This window comes from Calypte anna, chromosome 5 (genome assembly GCF_003957555.1).
Source record: "Calypte anna isolate BGI_N300 chromosome 5, bCalAnn1_v1.p, whole genome shotgun sequence".
Classification (NCBI taxonomy): Eukaryota; Metazoa; Chordata; class Aves; order Apodiformes; family Trochilidae; genus Calypte; species Calypte anna.
This window is the reverse complement of record NC_044250.1, coordinates 8,684,956-8,702,590: the sequence shown is the minus strand read 5'-3', so window position 1 is coordinate 8,702,590 and position 17,635 is coordinate 8,684,956. Positions and strand designations below refer to the sequence as shown.

General features: G+C 40.7%; 1 protein-coding gene and 1 non-coding gene across 2 annotated transcripts; both read right to left on the bottom strand.

The window, feature by feature from the left end:
- Positions 1–5,151: 5,151 nt before the first annotated feature.
- EIF4G2 (eukaryotic translation initiation factor 4 gamma 2) lies at positions 5,152–16,896 on the bottom strand. The gene is made up of 23 exons (XM_030451534.1): positions 16,627–16,896; positions 16,474–16,512; positions 14,580–14,644; positions 14,388–14,453; positions 13,828–13,953; positions 13,360–13,462; positions 12,624–12,755; positions 12,467–12,533; positions 12,237–12,388; positions 11,705–11,815; positions 11,064–11,147; positions 10,883–10,981; positions 10,539–10,680; positions 10,288–10,448; positions 9,747–9,860; positions 8,823–8,948; positions 8,501–8,605; positions 8,199–8,414; positions 7,634–7,892; positions 7,201–7,405; positions 6,533–6,744; positions 6,278–6,399; positions 5,152–5,971 (listed from the first exon to the last, which is right to left on the bottom strand). The coding sequence occupies exons 1-23, from the start codon at positions 16,894–16,896 to the stop codon at positions 5,906–5,908; spliced, it is 3,042 nt and encodes a 1,013-aa protein (XP_030307394.1). The 3' UTR covers positions 5,152–5,905.
- Positions 9,551–9,705, bottom strand: LOC115598416. The gene has a single exon (XR_003987628.1). It is a non-coding gene; the product is annotated as a small nucleolar RNA SNORD97 (small nucleolar RNA).
- Positions 16,897–17,635: the final 739 nt, after the last annotated feature.

Below are 17,635 nucleotides of genomic sequence, written 5' to 3'. Positions count from 1 at the left end.
AATCCACCTCCTCAGGCTTTTCTCCTTCAGAAACTTTTCCAGGCCTCACTACTTGGTGGGAAGCAGTAGCTGTCCCTTCTGAATGACAAGGATTCTGTGGATAAATTGATTAATTCTCTCTCTAACTGTACACATTTGCTAATCTAACTGTCAAAACAACAGGAGTCTAATTCAGTAGAAACAAGGAGCATGTTGCCAAGGAATGCTTTGGACAAGGCAAGACCTCTAGTAGTTCCTTTTTATAAGGAAGGCCCTATTTGGGAGGAAATTTCTTCATGTTAAATATTTCACTGTTTAGTGTAATGCTTGTTGTACCAAGGCCTTTCCTCCTGCACAAATTTAAATTGTTACATTAGGGGTTGACAAATGCTGTTGACACCTTATATTGAAATTTGCAGACTTTGTGAAACAAGTTTCCTCCCTCGTTTGTTTCATGCATCTACTTGGTGGATAGTAGTAGCTATTGAATTTGGAAGTTTCCTGGAAGAATTACTACAGCTGGAGCTGCAGTCAGCAAGGACTGGAAGACTGATGGCTAACGTTAACAGAATCATCATGCTGTAGTTAGCTTTTCTGGTGTGTAGAGAAAAGAGAAGATATTTTCCTGGTGCCTGAGGTCACCAAGATATGCAGGGTTCCAGTTCCTCTTGTATGAGCAACTGCAGTGCTGTGAATGATTTGAGGCAGCCAGTACAAAGGGTTCCAGTCATCCCTGAGTAACCCTCATTCTCTGACAGCAGGGGCATTGCAAATGTTGCGGTATAGAGATTTCTTGCAGAATTTCCTGAAGAAGCTACACAATTAAACAACTTTCTAGGAAATTTCTTTTCAGGATTTGAGTTGTGCTTGAGGCTGAATTATAGAAATGTTCATTTCTGTCAGCAGCTGAGACCAAAGCTGTATGCTTGCTTTCCAGCAGAAAACAGGTCTGGCTTCACACTAACTGGAGGTATCTCTGGCTTTAGCAGAGGCAGAAAAATCCTGGGCAGAACCTCACCACCAGGAGCAGCAATGTCAGGAGGAAAAGGAGGCAACCATGCCTGAGAGTTTAAAAGAAGAAAACTTACAGCTTAACAGGAAGGTGTAGGTTTCACATCAAGAATACTTTCAAACAACTGAGAGATCCTGACATGAATTCTGTTATATTGATTTTATCAAGGGAAATTTCATTAGACAAATCTGTGAGCTCATATATATCATAATGGGTGTTTTGGGGTTGAGTTTCCTTGGTTGTTCCGTTGTTGTGGGTTGTGTTGTTATGTTTTCCTCTACCAATCAAATCAAGACAAAATTTATTGACTAAAAGTTGAAGATAACTTAATTAAACAGGAAATAAGGTGTAAATTCTTAATAATGAAAGAAATTGAAAATGAGTGGAGATTGCCAAGGTGTGAAAGCCTCAGTGTTCCTGCCTAGTGCCTAGAGTGGGTCTTAGGTTTTTGAGGGCACAAACTTTAAAGCAAATTATAACTTCTGTGTATTAGCCAAATGGACTAACTCAAAACAATATTAACTTCTAGCGATTCTAGTTTCATTTCTAGAGCATTGAAACAGGAGGTTCACCTCCTGTGGCACAGTTGGTGCCACCAGTATAGTATGAAACTGAGCTTCAATGTATATTCTTCCCCATTATGTCCTTGCATTTTATTTTGTCCTATCAAACCACAATAAATACAGATTTTAAAATGTAGTCTTGTTGAAGTAACAGGCAACTATTAATAACCCCTTTCAGGGACAGTTGTGCTATGCCTTCAGCAGGTGTAGTGGATGTGCCTAAGCGTAACAGAGGATTGGGACAGCACACAATTTGTGTACAATGTAATTATGTGTTAATATGGCATGATGGCAAACTTTATTTCAGTGTTACATGGCCATGTGAATTTCATTTATCTTCAGACATCTAAAAACCAGCAGTCTAGACACCTTGTGCAGGGCCAGGGATCGGCATACCCAGAGGACAAATCATCCTACTTTAAGATAATTATCTAAGGTTGGTGGAATGAATCACTTTCTGAGGAACCTGTTTCTATCTTTTCTGTCTAGACACTGAACATTTGGATACGTAAATTTCAGTGAGAGGAATCCCACCCAACAAAACAGTAGCTCAAACATGATCTTTATTAACTTGTTTTCCCGCTAAGAACTACTCAGGAAGAATCAAGCTTACATGAGCTTGATCACACTTTAAAAAACTGGGTTTTCCAAGAATAGGCTTGGATACAGCTGCTATCCATCTACCAGTTCCCTTCATATTTTGGATTTTATGAGATTTTTTTTAAATGTGTTTTTTTCATTTAGGTTTTTTCCCACGTTGTATTTTAGGTCTGCTATTTCAGCAAAAGTCAACGCTGAGCTTTTTCTGTGTCAGCTAAACTTTAGAATTATTTCTTGTGCATCTGTGAAAGTATCAAATTAGCATCTGAGGAATCACACAGGTAAGACTGAGCTGCTCTAATGCATGAACCAGGTCTGTAGAAAAGCCTATGTGTTTCCAAGGTCTCATGTCTAATTTCTCAGATGCTTGTATTATCTCAGCTTGCTTAACCAGATTAAGTATGCAGTCTTCTGGGAGAATATGTAAAATATTAATTACTTGCATGCGTTGGCCCATTTCTTGAATTATTTTTCAGTTCTTCATGGTGATTTGCAGTGGCAAGAATTGAGTAAGGGTAGCTGATAAGAGTAATGTGTACCTCAATATGGTCATACTACTGATGCGTTTTATTGGATATATTCCAACCACTGAATTGCAACTGTCAGTACACTCCTGGCATCAGTGGGCCTCCACGGGCTTAACCTCTTGGAAGGTTATCTGCCAAAATGTAAAGATTGGAGTGAGGTATTTTTGGTTTGCTACTAAGTTATTTATCTGAATTTATGAATAGCTTTGAAAGTTGAAGTTTTCATAACATGAATTCTATGAATGGAAAACTTGGAAAACTATCAGAAATTGCAGCTCAGCATGGAACAGCTCACTGGAACAAGAAATGAAACTGGTGTTTTGATCTTGTGAATAATCAGTTATCTAGATCCCTCTAGAAGTGCAGTCCCTCTATCCTCGTTCTCCCAATTTTGTCATGTTTGGCACTTCCTCTAGCAGTCGGGATAGGGCTCTACTTCAGAAATTCTGTTTGAAATTGAAACAAGACAGTTGAACTACTCAGCTTGAGTAACTGTGCTGCATGTTTTGAGAATATTTAATGTTAAAATGTCAGCTGTAGGTGAGTGCAGTTCCTGTTGTGTTGTACTGATACAGGGCAGGGGGTATTAGTATTAATGCTTCTGTTAATCAGAATCTGAAATAGCAACTGAGCAACCAACATAAGCTTAAAAATAACCGAGTGAATTGCGTGCCTAAGAGGAAAAAAACAAATACAAATGAATGGGAATATATATAATAGGTAATGATGTACATATACTCAATATATGTATATAGAATATAAAGGCCTTAACTATGTCCTCTGCTTTATGCATGTGGTTGGAAGGAGCACAGAAATGACCTAATGTGCATGCTTGCTGCCTTGTTTAACATTATTTTGCAACTGATACCTGAAGGAGCAGCTGTGAAATGATTCTTCAGACTTGTATTTATATGATCTCACCTTATCACTAAATCATAATAGCAGTGTAGTATTACAGCAATCTGCTAAATTAAGTTCCTCAGAATGTAAATTCCCACCACAAAAATGTATTAGACTTCAAGTTTAGAATATGGCTGATAGGGAAAATGTAGAGACCAATTCCAATTAAATGGCTGGCTAACAGCAGAAAGGAAGCAAGCTTCCTTTAAGTTGAAGTTTCCTTTTAAGCTAAAAGGAAATCGAAGTGGTTTCGATTAAAATGAATCCAGATGACCTTGATGACCCTAAATCACCTTACATCACCACACTAGAAGCCACACCTTTCAAGGAATACCTATGTTAAGAGTCTTATTCAGTCCCTGAACCTCAGAGAGTAAAGAAACTCATTTTGTTACAGGAAATTCAGTCCTTTAGAAGTTAAGCTTACACAGGGATGCCTGGATGTGAGTGGATGCAGGGAGCTATTATAACTACTTTTTATCTTAGTAGATACTCAAGTTTTCACATGTGGAAGCAATAGCAAGCTTTGTTTGGATGGCTGGTCTTGGTTCTACAAGCAAATGCAGAACTCTCAAAAGCTCAAAACCATGATAGTCTCCTTTAAATTATTATTATTACACCCTAATATCAACAACTATCAATTTTTCTCCTTTCCTGTTACAGTGAGCAGTTTCAATTTCTTCTGCACAATTGCTTTGCTTTTACAGATTGGTAACTGCAACAACTTGATATTCCTAAAAGCAGGCTTTGCCCTGAGCTGAGATTACTGCTTCTTCACTGACTTGTCACTGTCACTAGAAAGCCTGCCTTTCACAGTCAATTGCCAGCAAAATGAGGGAACCAGGCCCCATCACAGCACTTCAAGGTGCATAAGTGCAAACTGTCCCCCCACCCTTCAAAGCAAACCACTTTATGATCTCTAGTAAGTGCCCATGCTTCACTTTTTCATTTCCCACAATGCAGAATCTCTAGTGTAAAGCATTTCCACCACTGGTAAAAAAAAAAACCAAACACCAAAACAGAAACATTCTGGTCAAGGAGACACTGCTGTTGTAACATTGAAAATACAATCACCTTTTAACAGCTGGAAGTCTTAGTATCAACACGAAAAAAAACTTCACTATGGACAAGTTTCTAGGAAGCAAGGTATTTTGAGTATTTAATAGATGACATTTCAAGCCTATACAATGCAACACCATTCAACTCTTCAGTGGGGTTTTGCCAGTTTGAGAAACAGGCAGGTAACAGTGCCAGTTGATTTAAAACATGCACGTGACCTGGGGAAAGTTCAAAGCATTAGGAAGTTAAAAGCACACTCAATGATAAAGCATACATTGGACCACAAGGTAAACACCATTTCTTCAGCAAAATTTAGTTTTCTTCCTGTCACAGCAAATCTGTAGTGTCTAATCTTTTCTGTGACCTTATTTGGGATCTACTTGCATATTAAGACAATTACTGTAGACTCTTAAGGTGGTCCCAGTCTAAGTCACCTCTCACTGATGTTTCCTTCTGTCAGTAAACTAGTTGTCAGTTAAAGCTTATCTACTGGGAGACATTCAGAAACAAGTCAAGTATCACAATGTTTATTGATAGATACAAGTATATAAAATCAGGGCATGAACATGTCTTGATAAATTAAGTAGACTTAATTTCAGTACTATAATAGAGGGACCAATTCAAATTTCTTACCATGTCATGTTTCACACCCACAAAAACCTCTTCCAAAGGGCATTAAACCATCACTTCAGCTGATCAGTTTTTGTGCAAGTAAACTGTTTCTTTTTAAAAGACTTGTGCACTTGCCCAGGCTCGAAGATATTAAAACCTAGCACATAAAGCCCATTACTAGAGGTAGAAATACAGGCAATATACTATTACGGCAACAACCATCAATTACAGTTAAGGATTCTCTGTAACAACCAAATGGATAATCAAATATTGCAACAACTCAAGTATTACACTGAGCAAAGTGCATTTCTACAGTATTCAGTGTTGCTATTCAGTTTTCTAACTTAAAAACAGCCTATGATAACTGGCAGCAAAGAAGACCTTGCAAAAGACTGCTTCTGCTCGAGAACTTATGATGTAATTATTGCATGCTGCTAATACACTGTTATCTAAACATTAAAGATACTAAAATTTTTATTGTAGACTATTAAGACATACTACAGAAACCTTTTGCAGATGATATCCTATTGACATACTTCTGCTTTAAATATTGTGAAACATTACAGCGGAATGAATTTTCGCAGTGGTTAGGTCAAATGCAGTTACATCATAGCAACAGTATGTTTGCACAATTTAAGGCTTTGGCTGGTTCTTTAGTCAGCTTCTTCTTCAGATTCTTCTTCTTCAGCAGTTTCCAGCCAGGTTAGCCACTGGTTTACCTGCAAGTTGCATAAAATTGGTTTAAGGGAGCAGGATATTATTTCCCCACTACCTAATTCTGCAGAACACTCCCTTTTTCCCCCAAACTCATTTTAAAATAACTTTCATCCACACTTTGTACTACATGGAGGTCTCTCGTATAAAAAAAAAAAAAAAAAAAATAGTTCATCTTGCATCAACTCCTTCCATGAAATAGTTCATGAAGCTTCTAGGTACTAGCAAGTATAAACACTGCTTGGAAGTTCTCAAACACATCAGTGCAGCTGATATCACAGATGACAAATCTCTAATGGTAAATAACTTACCTGGAATAAAGCTTTACCCTTCCCTGGAAACTCTTGAGTAATATCTTCTTTCCATGCTAAGAAGGCTTCTTCTTCGATGATCTCCATGTCATAGAAATGAACAAAGAAGCGCAGTAACATGCCTACAGAAATAAATTTAAACTTTGTTAGTTTTGTAACCATCTGAACAGCTTCACTCTCACATGTACTGACAGGTGCCACAGCCTATATACACCCGCTCAAGTTAAAATTGTATGTATATCTTGATGCTCATACCTTTTGGAAAGTTATTGTTGTAGCAGTGCACCTGGAGTGCATATAGAGCACTCACTTGCAGATCAACATGGTCATGGAGGAACTTCTGCATTACTGGCTTGAAGGAAAGAAGCAGTTGTTTTTCCTGCTCCAGCTGCTCTTTAGATGGAGCAGATGAAGAATCTGATTCGTCACTAGGTGGGTTTACTTCACTAGAAATATACTGCAAGAAACTGGACAAAAAGAGAAAAATAAAGCTTGGTTCTGTGAACTAAGATACAGCAGAGGTAAATGTCATATTTTCAGCCAGCAAGACAAGTACTCCTCCAAGTTCAGTTTACCAAAAATATCCTCCAGCTCGTATCAGTACTATTCCACTGTGTGTGCACTGAAGTGTGATAAATTAGGCACCATAAAAATCCTAGTTTTGCTTCACTTAAGGCTCTGAAACATTTTAAAATACACAGGGCTAGACTTCTGCAGCAGAAGTAATACTTTGCACTAATGCAAGCCTGAAGACATGCTTTTCTTCTCAAACACATTGGTTGTTCATACACAGCAGAGGTTCACCCATAACCGTTTATCTCCCTGGGTAACCTTTTTCTGCACAATGTCAGCCTTTAAGAGTCACTGACTTACTGTTAGCCTAACAAAACAAATGCCTAAACTAGATCAAGATAGCATCTCACCTGGTCATCAATATATTCACAAATCCCTTATCTACATGAAGCTTGGGTGAAATGTTATCTTTAATCCACTTATAGATGGCTTGAGGGGATGGATCTGATTTTATTTGCTTTAGCAGTTCCTTCTCCAGTTTCAGAAGCGGAAATAAGAAGCTAAGTCCCTTCCCTTCTAAGATCTCCAGCATGCGGTCCTTGTTCTGGTCAATTTCTGAAAAGTGAGTAAGAAAGATACACTTGAGTGCTGGTGCTAAATAATAAAGCTCTAATTAATGGTTCATGAGTCTAATCCCCTCTTAAACCAGCATTCTTAAGAATTATGACAGTTCATTGCATTAGAATAACCTTGCATGTTGTTTTCCTCTCGTGTAAAGAAACTAAGAAAACATTTTTTGTAAGCAAACTGCAGATGTATTTAGAGTCACATGTTAACTCTTACCTGGTAACATTTTCTGCATATTCACTTTACTTTGTTGGAACAGTTCTGTTAGCCATTCACGATCTTGCAACTTAGCTAACTGCTGAAGGCAAAGCAGGAAGAGAGGGAAATGGGTGCCACTTTCCAGTGGTTGAGCCAGTTCGGAAATGCTCACCAGTTCTGAAATAATGGCACGGGCTGCAAATTGTGCTAAGTAAGATTTCACCAATGGGATGTCTGCCTCCAGTTTGGGGCACTGGTCCAATACATTCAGGAATGCCTGAAAAACAGTAAGCATGTAAGTTGAAATTCTGACATGATTTTGTTCTTGGTCATAGTAACTCCTACTATATTTGAGTCTCACATGTTTTTTCTGCATTGAGTGACTTGCCAAGACATTCCCCATATACAGTTTCAAAGGTGCTGTACCTACATTTCTTCATGACATTTTACAACCCTCAGGCTTATACATGTTTTGCCTCCTCAGATCAAAGGGTCTTAGGAAGGTTTGCACACTGCTTTTGTGCATGCTCAACATAATGAACAGCCAAGCAACAAGGGCTGAGAGACTGTTAGATGGCTGTACCTGCATGAAGTTGTCACTTGTGGCTATTCCCTCCTGCTTGAGCAAGCTGATCAAAGTACTTGCTTTCTCTTTGTCTTCATCTGATCTATCTAGGGATTGAATGATTACTTTGCTCAGCATCTCAGGAATGAAGTGTTTTGGAGCTCTCATTTCTCTCACAGTATTGACAGCATCGTTAGCATTTCCATTGTTCAGATACTCAGTCACAACAGCTTCCTAGAGAAAAAAAAATCATCAATAAAGAAAAATCTTTAAAGAGCGTATTAAAGGTTTCAAGAAACACTGTTACATATACAACTTACAGTTTGTTTAAGTAGCTCTTCTTTAGAAGGAGGTGGTTTCTTGGTGGTCTTTGCAGGCTTTTCTTGTATAAGTGGCGGATTTGTTTTAAGACCAAGTTGAGGAGGCTGAAAAAGATAGAATTTGTTTCTTTGCAGCACTTCTACCTATATTTTAATTTTTACAAACACCAAGTATGTGCAAAGGCTGTCTGAAGTAACATTAGATTTTTACAAATTTTGTATATCCTGCTCAATGCAATGAAAGAAATTTATTAGAAGCTTTACACACATGAAGAAATTAAGTATATCCAATGATATGATACAGAGTAATTTTTATATTTACCTGTCCCAAAGGTGGTGTCTGAGTGCGTGGTGGCTGAGCACTGGGAGGAATCATAGTTATCTGGGGCTGAAGCTTTGGCACTTGGTTTTTATTCATTAGAAAAGACTGAGCAGGCCTCAGGCTAATCTGTAAACAGGTAAGTCAGAAAAAAAAGAAACACAAACAACTCCTCTAACTGTTTCAAGTATTCTGACAACACACATCCATGGACTCACACCAACCGATCCCACTGAAGCACGACTTTTCCACTTCTACAATGTTAACACACAAATACAAATTAAGCCACATGTGTACTGTAATTCCTCCAGAGGCATAGCTCAGTGTATCACAACTTGCTTCAAGGTACTGGTATTTGTTCCATTGGTATCAAGATCTGGATCTGCTCCTTTTAGATGCAGTATGTTAAGAGACGCAAGATAATTAGCATGTTTGCTGATGTATTTTACAGCAAAGATAAAACTCTACCAATTGCTCAGAAATCAGGATACAAGTCTGGTTAGCACTCAAAGTTACAATAAAGTTTACTTCACATGACACTTTTCCTATTAGTCAGTTCTAAAAAAAAAAATTTAGTCTGGTCCAGCACTTCAGGGTTTCTGGAGTTTCTAAAGTTCAAGATTTTCTGAGGTTTTAATTAAATGTATTGTTATCAATATGATGCATGGGAACTGAAGTCAGAGTAGTGTTTCTTGGGGAGATGTGGGGGAAGGAAAGGACACCCCAAGGAATTGCCCTCATATCTCAGTCTTGCTCATAGGACGCTGGATACCCTAAGGAAAGTGAGGGGTAAGGTCAAAGAGGAAGGGACAAAGAAGAAGGAGAAGAAGAAAGAGTTCCAGCATTAGTCCTCATAATAACGCGTCTTGCTATAATCATTGGGCAATATTTAGAATAGGCTTTAAGTAATGTAGGCATGTAATGTACCTCATCTGCATTAAGCTGTCCTTTCTTAGAAAACCGAGGTGGCATATCCTTCGACTGTCCTTGTTGCTGGGATAAGAGTCCCTGATTCTGGTTATGGTAGAGCTGGCTTTGCCCCTATTTCAGAAAGGGAGATATAGAGAAAGAAGTGCAGATGATGGAGTGGCGTACATCAAATGGTAAGTAGTACCAGAGGGACCAGAAGAACAAAGATTCTATTTGCCAGGAGGGGAGAAAGAAGGAGCAGGGGTGGTGGGAGAGTATCATCTATCCCTAAAAACAGGGCTATCTTTTAAATAAAACACACCATTCTGACCCACCAAAGCCACATGCACCTTTTCCTGTAGTAAAAAAAGTGTATTCCTTGCATCGCTTGCACAATTTAGAAAGTGGTTTAGAATTTTTGCATCAGCTGAGCATCAGTTCTTACAACAATGAAATCTGTGGAAGTCTTTCAACATAAGCAGACTATAATCCATAACATACGCATCTGTTGAAGCACTTCTAAACATGCTGAATTCCTTGCAAACACTATCTTCCTTACCTGACTCTTCAGAAAAGATTTGCCTAGTTCTCCAAACTGGGATTGAGCAGAAGGCATGAGGTGACCCCCATGGCCATTGAAAAGTTGGTTTGAACGATGGCGTCCCATGGTGGGTGAAAATCTATCCTGAATAACCCCTGGACCAGTACCAATTCCGCTTCCTGTATTATTGAGACAAACCCAACAATCTTAGTTCTTGTTCAATACAGTACCACCAGAGTGAAAGCATCAGCTTTGCAGTTTCAGTGTACCTGGCATTTGTCCAAACATATCAGCAAGCCCTCCGAGTGGGTCCCTGTCAAGTTTCATCCTGGGTGGCATAAAGGGTCCCTCCAGAAAGAAGTCGCTTCTCATCCCTTGAGACATAGGAGCAGGAATAAAAACTCCCAGATCCTTTAAAAAAGGAATTGTAATTTTTATCAGTTTAGAGTACTAGCCCCTGAGAAAGTTTTTACCTCTGAACTACAGAAGTTCATCTTAATTTTTAAACTTAACCCTTTACTGTCACACTGCTTCGTCTTGAGACAGGAAGTAAACAGTAAGGATTCATTTTAACTTGGCAAAAGCCACATGAGACTTCAAATTCAACACTTACTTTTACTGCATCTTGACGGATTTGATTGATAGTCTTTGGTCCATTGTCAAGAAAAGCTTTGCGAGGAACCCAGTTGTGTTCTCTCAACTCCACAGTATCCTGAGAACACAACAAATCATTATGAAATTATTCGAGACAACTGTGAGAAAAAGGAAGCAGTAAGCCTCTTTTACCATCATACCTGCAGCAGGAAACGAATCCTTGCTGGCAATTCCTTACTTGACATCAAGGAGCGCATACGGGCAAAGTACTGATCCATTAAGGACTGGGGGAACAAAAGCGAAGTTAGGAGTGAGAGCCAATTCTACCAAGGTTCCAGTAAAGGTGATCCCATTCAAGGCACTTAAGATAAATAATAACATCACATAGCTTTCCTGCATTTTTAATCTCCTCGATGGCAGTTGAGCTAAGGAAAGCCGATTTATCAAGACATCTCATGTGAGTCAAAAATGGAAACCTGCCAAAACTCTCACGATACCATTTCAAATTTACATCCATATCTCACAAGTTTATGCCCAAAACACATCAGATCACCCAACTGCGTTCAGAATGGAGTTCCACACCCCATCTTTTGAATCAGCAGGTAAAACACTAACTTTTATGACTTCCTAATGGCCTTAACTGCACTCAAAATTTAAAACCATTGAAAAGACTGGATTCCTTCACTATCAAGAAATTTGATGTGGGCACAATAGCTGGCACTGAAAGTCAGGCCTCAGTTCTGCACTTGTGAATAGACAACTGAACACAGATAGCTCAGGCAATTAAAATCCTAGCCACAAAATTTAACTAGTTTGATGACTCCAGTGGATATGCACATACCTTGGCTTTTGCATGGTCTAATCTAGGTCCCACTGTCCTCATTATCTGACAGAGGCACTCCAAATCCTCCCCCATATCTTTGAGTTGGACTCTCTTCTTCTTTTCCAAAAGCTGAAATATTAAGGGGATAATAAATTAGTATGATAAGCAACAACTCTGTCCGGATACACATACAAAAAACAGTTCATCTTGTTCTGGAAGATGAACAAATTGTAATTTTATTAATTGGTAATTAAAGTACTTACTACTCATAACTATATGTAGTTTGAAGTAGTACTTGTGGAACTTCTGTCTAGGCCAGACTACATTGTTACTTTGAGCCAATTCCCACAGCTTTAAACAAAGCCAATTGTATTTCTTAATCAAGCCAGAAGACACTTTGTGTCACACAGTGCAGGGGTCAGGAAGTGACAGGAAAACATTTGTGATATTTTATGCTTCAAGATGCCCAAAGAAGCACCACCATTTAGATTTTTTTTTTAGTTTATAAATCCTATTTTGCTTTTAGCCCACACCCAATTTGAATACTCACTGTTTTGATGCACTTATGAAGGATAGATTCATGAATAAGATCAAGCTTGCCAAGTTCTCCAATGAATTTGATGTTCCCCAGCATCTTGATCTTGGCAATGGCTCTCTGTTCCTCCTCCTCAGGGAGGAGGGGACCATCATGCTTATCATAGACTGGAAAACAAAGAAGCCTGTCTAAGATGGCTGTGCAAAGAGAAGGTAAATTCCATACAAAATCGTTTTAAAGCTTACTATCAACATTTCTGGTTCGGTTTTCAAATTCATCTTGAAGTTTAGATATTAGGAGGCGTCTGAATGTCTAAGAAAAGAGAACACAGAAAACAACCTAATTAGTGCAACTCTATATGCTAGCAAAATGTAATTATTCCAGATGGAGAGAGATACTCACTGTGCTTTGCTTCTGCCCTGGATGACTCTCAGCTGATAGGCCATCAAAGTTGGGTGCATCTTCTGCCAGTCGCAGACATAGTTGAGCATACAGTGAGCTATACTTGGGCTCTTCAAGGGCTTTGTCTACGATCTAAATAAATTTGAATAAGCTATCATGTAAATGCTATTAGGAAAGTAAGTTGCAAAAGACACAATGGAATATTACCACTGATATAGAACATCAAGTGTTTTTTGTTATTCTGTCAAACATGCAGAAATAACACTAGTTTTAACACTAGTCTTAAAGCTGAAGTGAAAGAAAAAAAGCTACTCTATGCTATCAAACAGCTACTATAATTCTTAGTTGACAAATGTGAACTTGATCAGAAATCACCAATGCATTCTCATATTAAGTGACACTAAAGTTAAATCAGTGCACCAAAAGGTCACCCATGGTAGCTTTTCCAAGCCCATTAGGCTTGTTCATTAGGAAAACAGAAAAAGGGGGACCAGGGAAATAAGACTGCAAACCAGCATCTTAGATTATGAGGAAACTCAAAAAATCCTCTATTTCATTTAGTGATTGAGACTTCTAAACAGAAAAGTTAGAGCATTAATTCTACTTCCTTCCCAATATATCCCTTCTCACACAAAAAAGCAGGAATTATATTTCTATACGCTTGGATTATCAAAACACATTAGCCAACCTCTACTTAAACATGCAAGAAAACTATAGTTTAGAACAGCTATCTTACCAGCAGTATGACCCCTTTAAGGATGAGCTTTGATTCTACACCCACATTGAGGAGCTCAAGGCATAGCTTGTCGAACTTTTCAGGAGTAAGCTTATTTAGTATGCTGAAGAGGACAAATGAAAGAATAAAAATTTAGATTACAGACCTTGTAAACATGCTAAAAGTAACTTTGGACTCAAATTTAGCATCACTTCTGAAGTCTATATAATCTGTTCTTGAAGATCTTTAGAATCTGAAATATTACTGAACAGATTAATCCTCTCAAGAATTGCGTTTTAAGTTTTGCTGCTGCCAACTCAGTTTCTGCTTCATTCCCCCCATATTAAAGACCACCACACATGCCCCTCCTCACAGCCTCCCCCAGGACTTAAGACCTGTATGTCTGTCTTTCCTCCACATCATATATTGAGACCTACATTCTTAAGAAAACAGTATTTAAAGAAGAAAATAATATTCAAAAGAACTTACCCTCTTACTTTCCTGAAGATTGCATCATGTCGTTCTTTGTCGTTTGCGGAGTCGTCATCTCGTCTAGTGCTTCGTGAAGGAATCCATTTCTGAGCGTTTTGCCCTGGGGTTTTCCCCAGGAACTCGCTGTGAAAATCAAGAATAGGATTATTAAACAAAACCTAGGATTTTCAGGAACTGGCCTTTTAACCTATATTGCCTTGCTTAGCTAAATTCTGTTACTACCTTTGTTTCTTCTTGTTAAGGGCATGCACTTACCCCTACCAACACTGCCATTTCTGTTGGCTAATTAAGTACTCCACAATAATGGTAAGACATCCAAGAAAACCCTCTAATCCTTTTAAAATTGACATGTATGAAAAGAAATCTCTAACTCGCATCACTCATGACACACTCTCAATGTATACGCTATCCTGCCACAGACCAGAGGACATTAATATCCTCAACTCCATAGGTATTGTTTGGACAACTTTCAAGATAACTTATTTTCAACTCAATATTCATCATCAAGCACTCCCTGCCTTGAAAATCATGCCAAACTGGAGAGTAAAATGACATACCTGTTGCTGGCAGTCTTGGGATAGTGCTGAGGTGCACCCCTACCACCTCCTCCGCCTGAAGAAGCACTGTTAAAAACAAACATGTAATCTTGTGTCAGTTTTGATAAAAACCCAAGACAGATTTAAATTCTCCCCCAAAAGACAGTCTCCCCTGCCAAACATTCAATAAGTAACAAAAAAAAGTATTAGTACCTGAAACGAGAAGCACCCCCTTCTGCAATCGCACTCTCCACTTTGGCGGCTTGACAACAAAGAATCTTCAAAAGAATAAAATGAAATTGACGGGGTGGGGAAAAACAAAACCTAGAAAGACAAATTAAGCATTCATATTATTGTTGTTTTACTGGCGGCCATATTATTTAGCTTACACTAAAAGTACAAACGTTTTCGTAGAAAATAGGAACCCTCTAACACTAAACTTCATAAAAGATATGAAAACTCATTTACGTAATACTCGAGATAGTCACAGAAAGGCTAATTTCATCATTATAACTGTGTTAGGCAACGGGGCTCAGGGATAAATAGGGAAATCAGGAAATTACAAACTGAGACTTTAAGAGTCTCCAATTTGCCCTATCAACCCCCTCAATAGCACCTCGGGGAAAAAAATAAAAGGTGGGGATTTTTTCCGTTGCTAATACAGCATTATTAAATTAATCCTTTATTGATATACTTGACAAACTATCATCATGGCAAGACAAAACTACTCAGGTTTTAAAGTGGGAAATACCAGGTCAAAAATGCAAACTTAATACAGTGTGTATTCTACATTCGAGTTTTATTGTAAATAGTCAAGAAAAAAACAACACAAAACAACAAAACCCAACACCCTTAAACACCTCCAATTTTAGCTTCCCAGACAGCAGCAAGAAGAGAAATTTCACTGTATTAGCTCAAGTAAAAGAATAGGGGCAAGAAACGCCTAGGGTGCATGAATAAAAAGCCACAGGCATTTTGAGGCTCCACCACAGATCTGCTCGGAGCCATTTCAGTTCTGAGCACACAGTCACCTCCTTCGAAAGCCGGCCAGAGGAACGCTCAACAAAACTCAGCTCTGCCCAGCAAGACGGCGGCCGTTACCAGCGCGCCCCGGCAGCCCCCCGCACCCCGCTCCGGACGCCCCCAGACGCGGAGGCGCGGGCACGAGGAAAGGCTCCCAACATGGCCGCCGCCGAACAAAAGGGCTGTGGGAGCGGGAGGGGCGCCCCCCGCAGGAGGCAGGCGCTTCCCTGCCGCATGGAGCTGGCGGCTTCGGGCGCACCGAGCAGCCTCCCCTTCCCCCACCGGGCGCCGCCCGTTTCCAGGCTCAGGCGCCGGCAGGAGCCCGGCTGAGTCTTTGTTCTCAGTAAGGGATGTGAGCAGACTCCGCTCCTTCGCCGCCGGCGGAAAACGGCGCCGTACCCTCACGAAACCCGGTTCGAGACGCCCGCTCCAGCAGCGCCTTCAGTCTACTCGCCGCCCAAGACCGAACAAAAAAACAAATGTCGAGGCGAGGCTACTGCCAACCAACACGACTTCTCGGTAGTCCGCTTTCCTTTCCACAAGGAGGGGAGAGTAGAGTAAGTTAAGGAATAAGTAATTTCTCTCGCCCCCAACTGTTGAGGAAAACCAATTTTTCCCCCTCACGGCTCTCCCAGGAACGCACATCCAAAATGCTCTCACAATCGCAGCCCCGTACGTGCAGCGAGAGAACTTCCCTCTAAGGGCAAACCTCTCGGGCACCCAGACAAAACCCTGCAGCCCATCAGATCCCCGAAAGAGAGCCACGAACAAACACTTATCGGACCTTATCTACCTTGCCGGAAATATGCGGTTTTAACTCCTAACACTTCTTCTCAGCTTCCCTTCCGCGCGTAGTGGGGGCTGCCGATCTCCTCTACCCCTTCGTTTAGCGTCCACAACAACCCCAAAGCAGACAGTAGGCGCGGCGACCACTCCGAGCCGCCATTTTGTGCGGAAGAAAGCGAGAAGAAGGCGACGAGAAAATGGCGGCCGTTCGGGCAGCCGCCATTTTAAGCGGCGGCTCCAACACTACCCCTTCCCTCCCGGCCACGCAACGCTCTCCCGCCACTCCCGCATTCCTCACCTTCCCTAAGGCCTTGTCAGCTTCCCCGGGTCCCGGCGGCTACCAAGGGCAGGGGAAAAGGCAAGAGAAGGGGGGGGAGGGGAAGGGAGCCGGGGACCGGGGCTGGGGAGGGGAAGGGGGGAGCGCGCGGGACAGGGCGAGTCTCCGAGTCACCACAGCAGGAGCAGCAACGGCCCAAGGCTTCCCCCGGCAACCTCCATAGAGAGCCGACTCGCTGCCGCGTCTAAAGTGCTCCGACTCAGCCCCAGTAACTTTATTACCCTTCACGCAACCTAACACACCTCCCTCCACCGGCCGCCAATCGCCGCGAAGGACTCCTCCTGTCTTGCCAATCACAGCCGAGAAAGGGGGCGGCCTTAACGTCCAAGTGGGAGGAGGAGAGGGAAAGTTTGGTTGAACTGTGCCATCGCCGCAGTGCAGCATCCGTATTCGTAAAAGCCGTTACGCCATATGTTTGGCGTTAGGGCATAGAAGGAAGGGGAAATTTGCGCAAATGGCGTAACGCGTTAATGGCGGCAGCTTGGCTGTCGCTTCCCTTCGGTGCTTGCTCCTGTGCTTCAGCCATCAGAGAATCCCAGTTCTAAAGGTCTACAGTGTGAGTTACAGTTGATTCTGTCACGTTCATAGAAGGATAGTTTAATATATATGCATTCTCATGGGGTTTTTTGGTTTGGTTTGGTTTCCTGATTTAATAAATTTAAGCCTACGTTTCCCTTCAGCCTGACCGTTTTTCAAACTTGGGTGAGGTAAAAAATTGGCTGGTTATGGATTGTAGTCCTGAGTTTGCAATCAGATCCGAAGGAGGAGACTTGCTACTTGAGCTCCAAGAGTCTGTTTGTACAGATCCAATTTCAGGTTTGGTTTCTGGGTTTGGAAACTATTTCTCCTCTGCATGTGTTTTTAGCTATTAATTGGCCTGTCTGTGGCAGGGCGTCCTGCAGGCAACCCATAGACAACCAACATTCTTGAGAGACATTTTTATACTGTTACCATGCTGAGCACACAGCTGGTGGGGTTTTCTTGCTCCTGCTCTGTTAAACAAAACAAAGATGGCCAGGCTTGTAGCTGTGGGTGGAAGTTTGAGTCATGGGAGACTTCCAGATATTTACCAGTGTGAGGTTTAATCCTGTAACAGCCGTGTCTCAGTCCCAGATTGTTGCTG

Coding starts and splice junctions, on each gene's coding strand:
- EIF4G2 (XM_030451534.1), bottom strand. CDS start 16,896: ATGCTGCACTGCGGCGATGGCACAGTTCAACCAAACTTTCCCTCTCCT. Junction 14,454..14,579: donor GGGGGTGCTTCTCGTTTCAG/GTACTAATACTT, acceptor TGTTTTTAACAG/TGCTTCTTCAGGCGGAGGAG. Junction 11,816..12,236: donor TTCATAAGTGCATCAAAACA/GTGAGTATTCAA, acceptor TTAATATTTCAG/CTTTTGGAAAAGAAGAAGAG.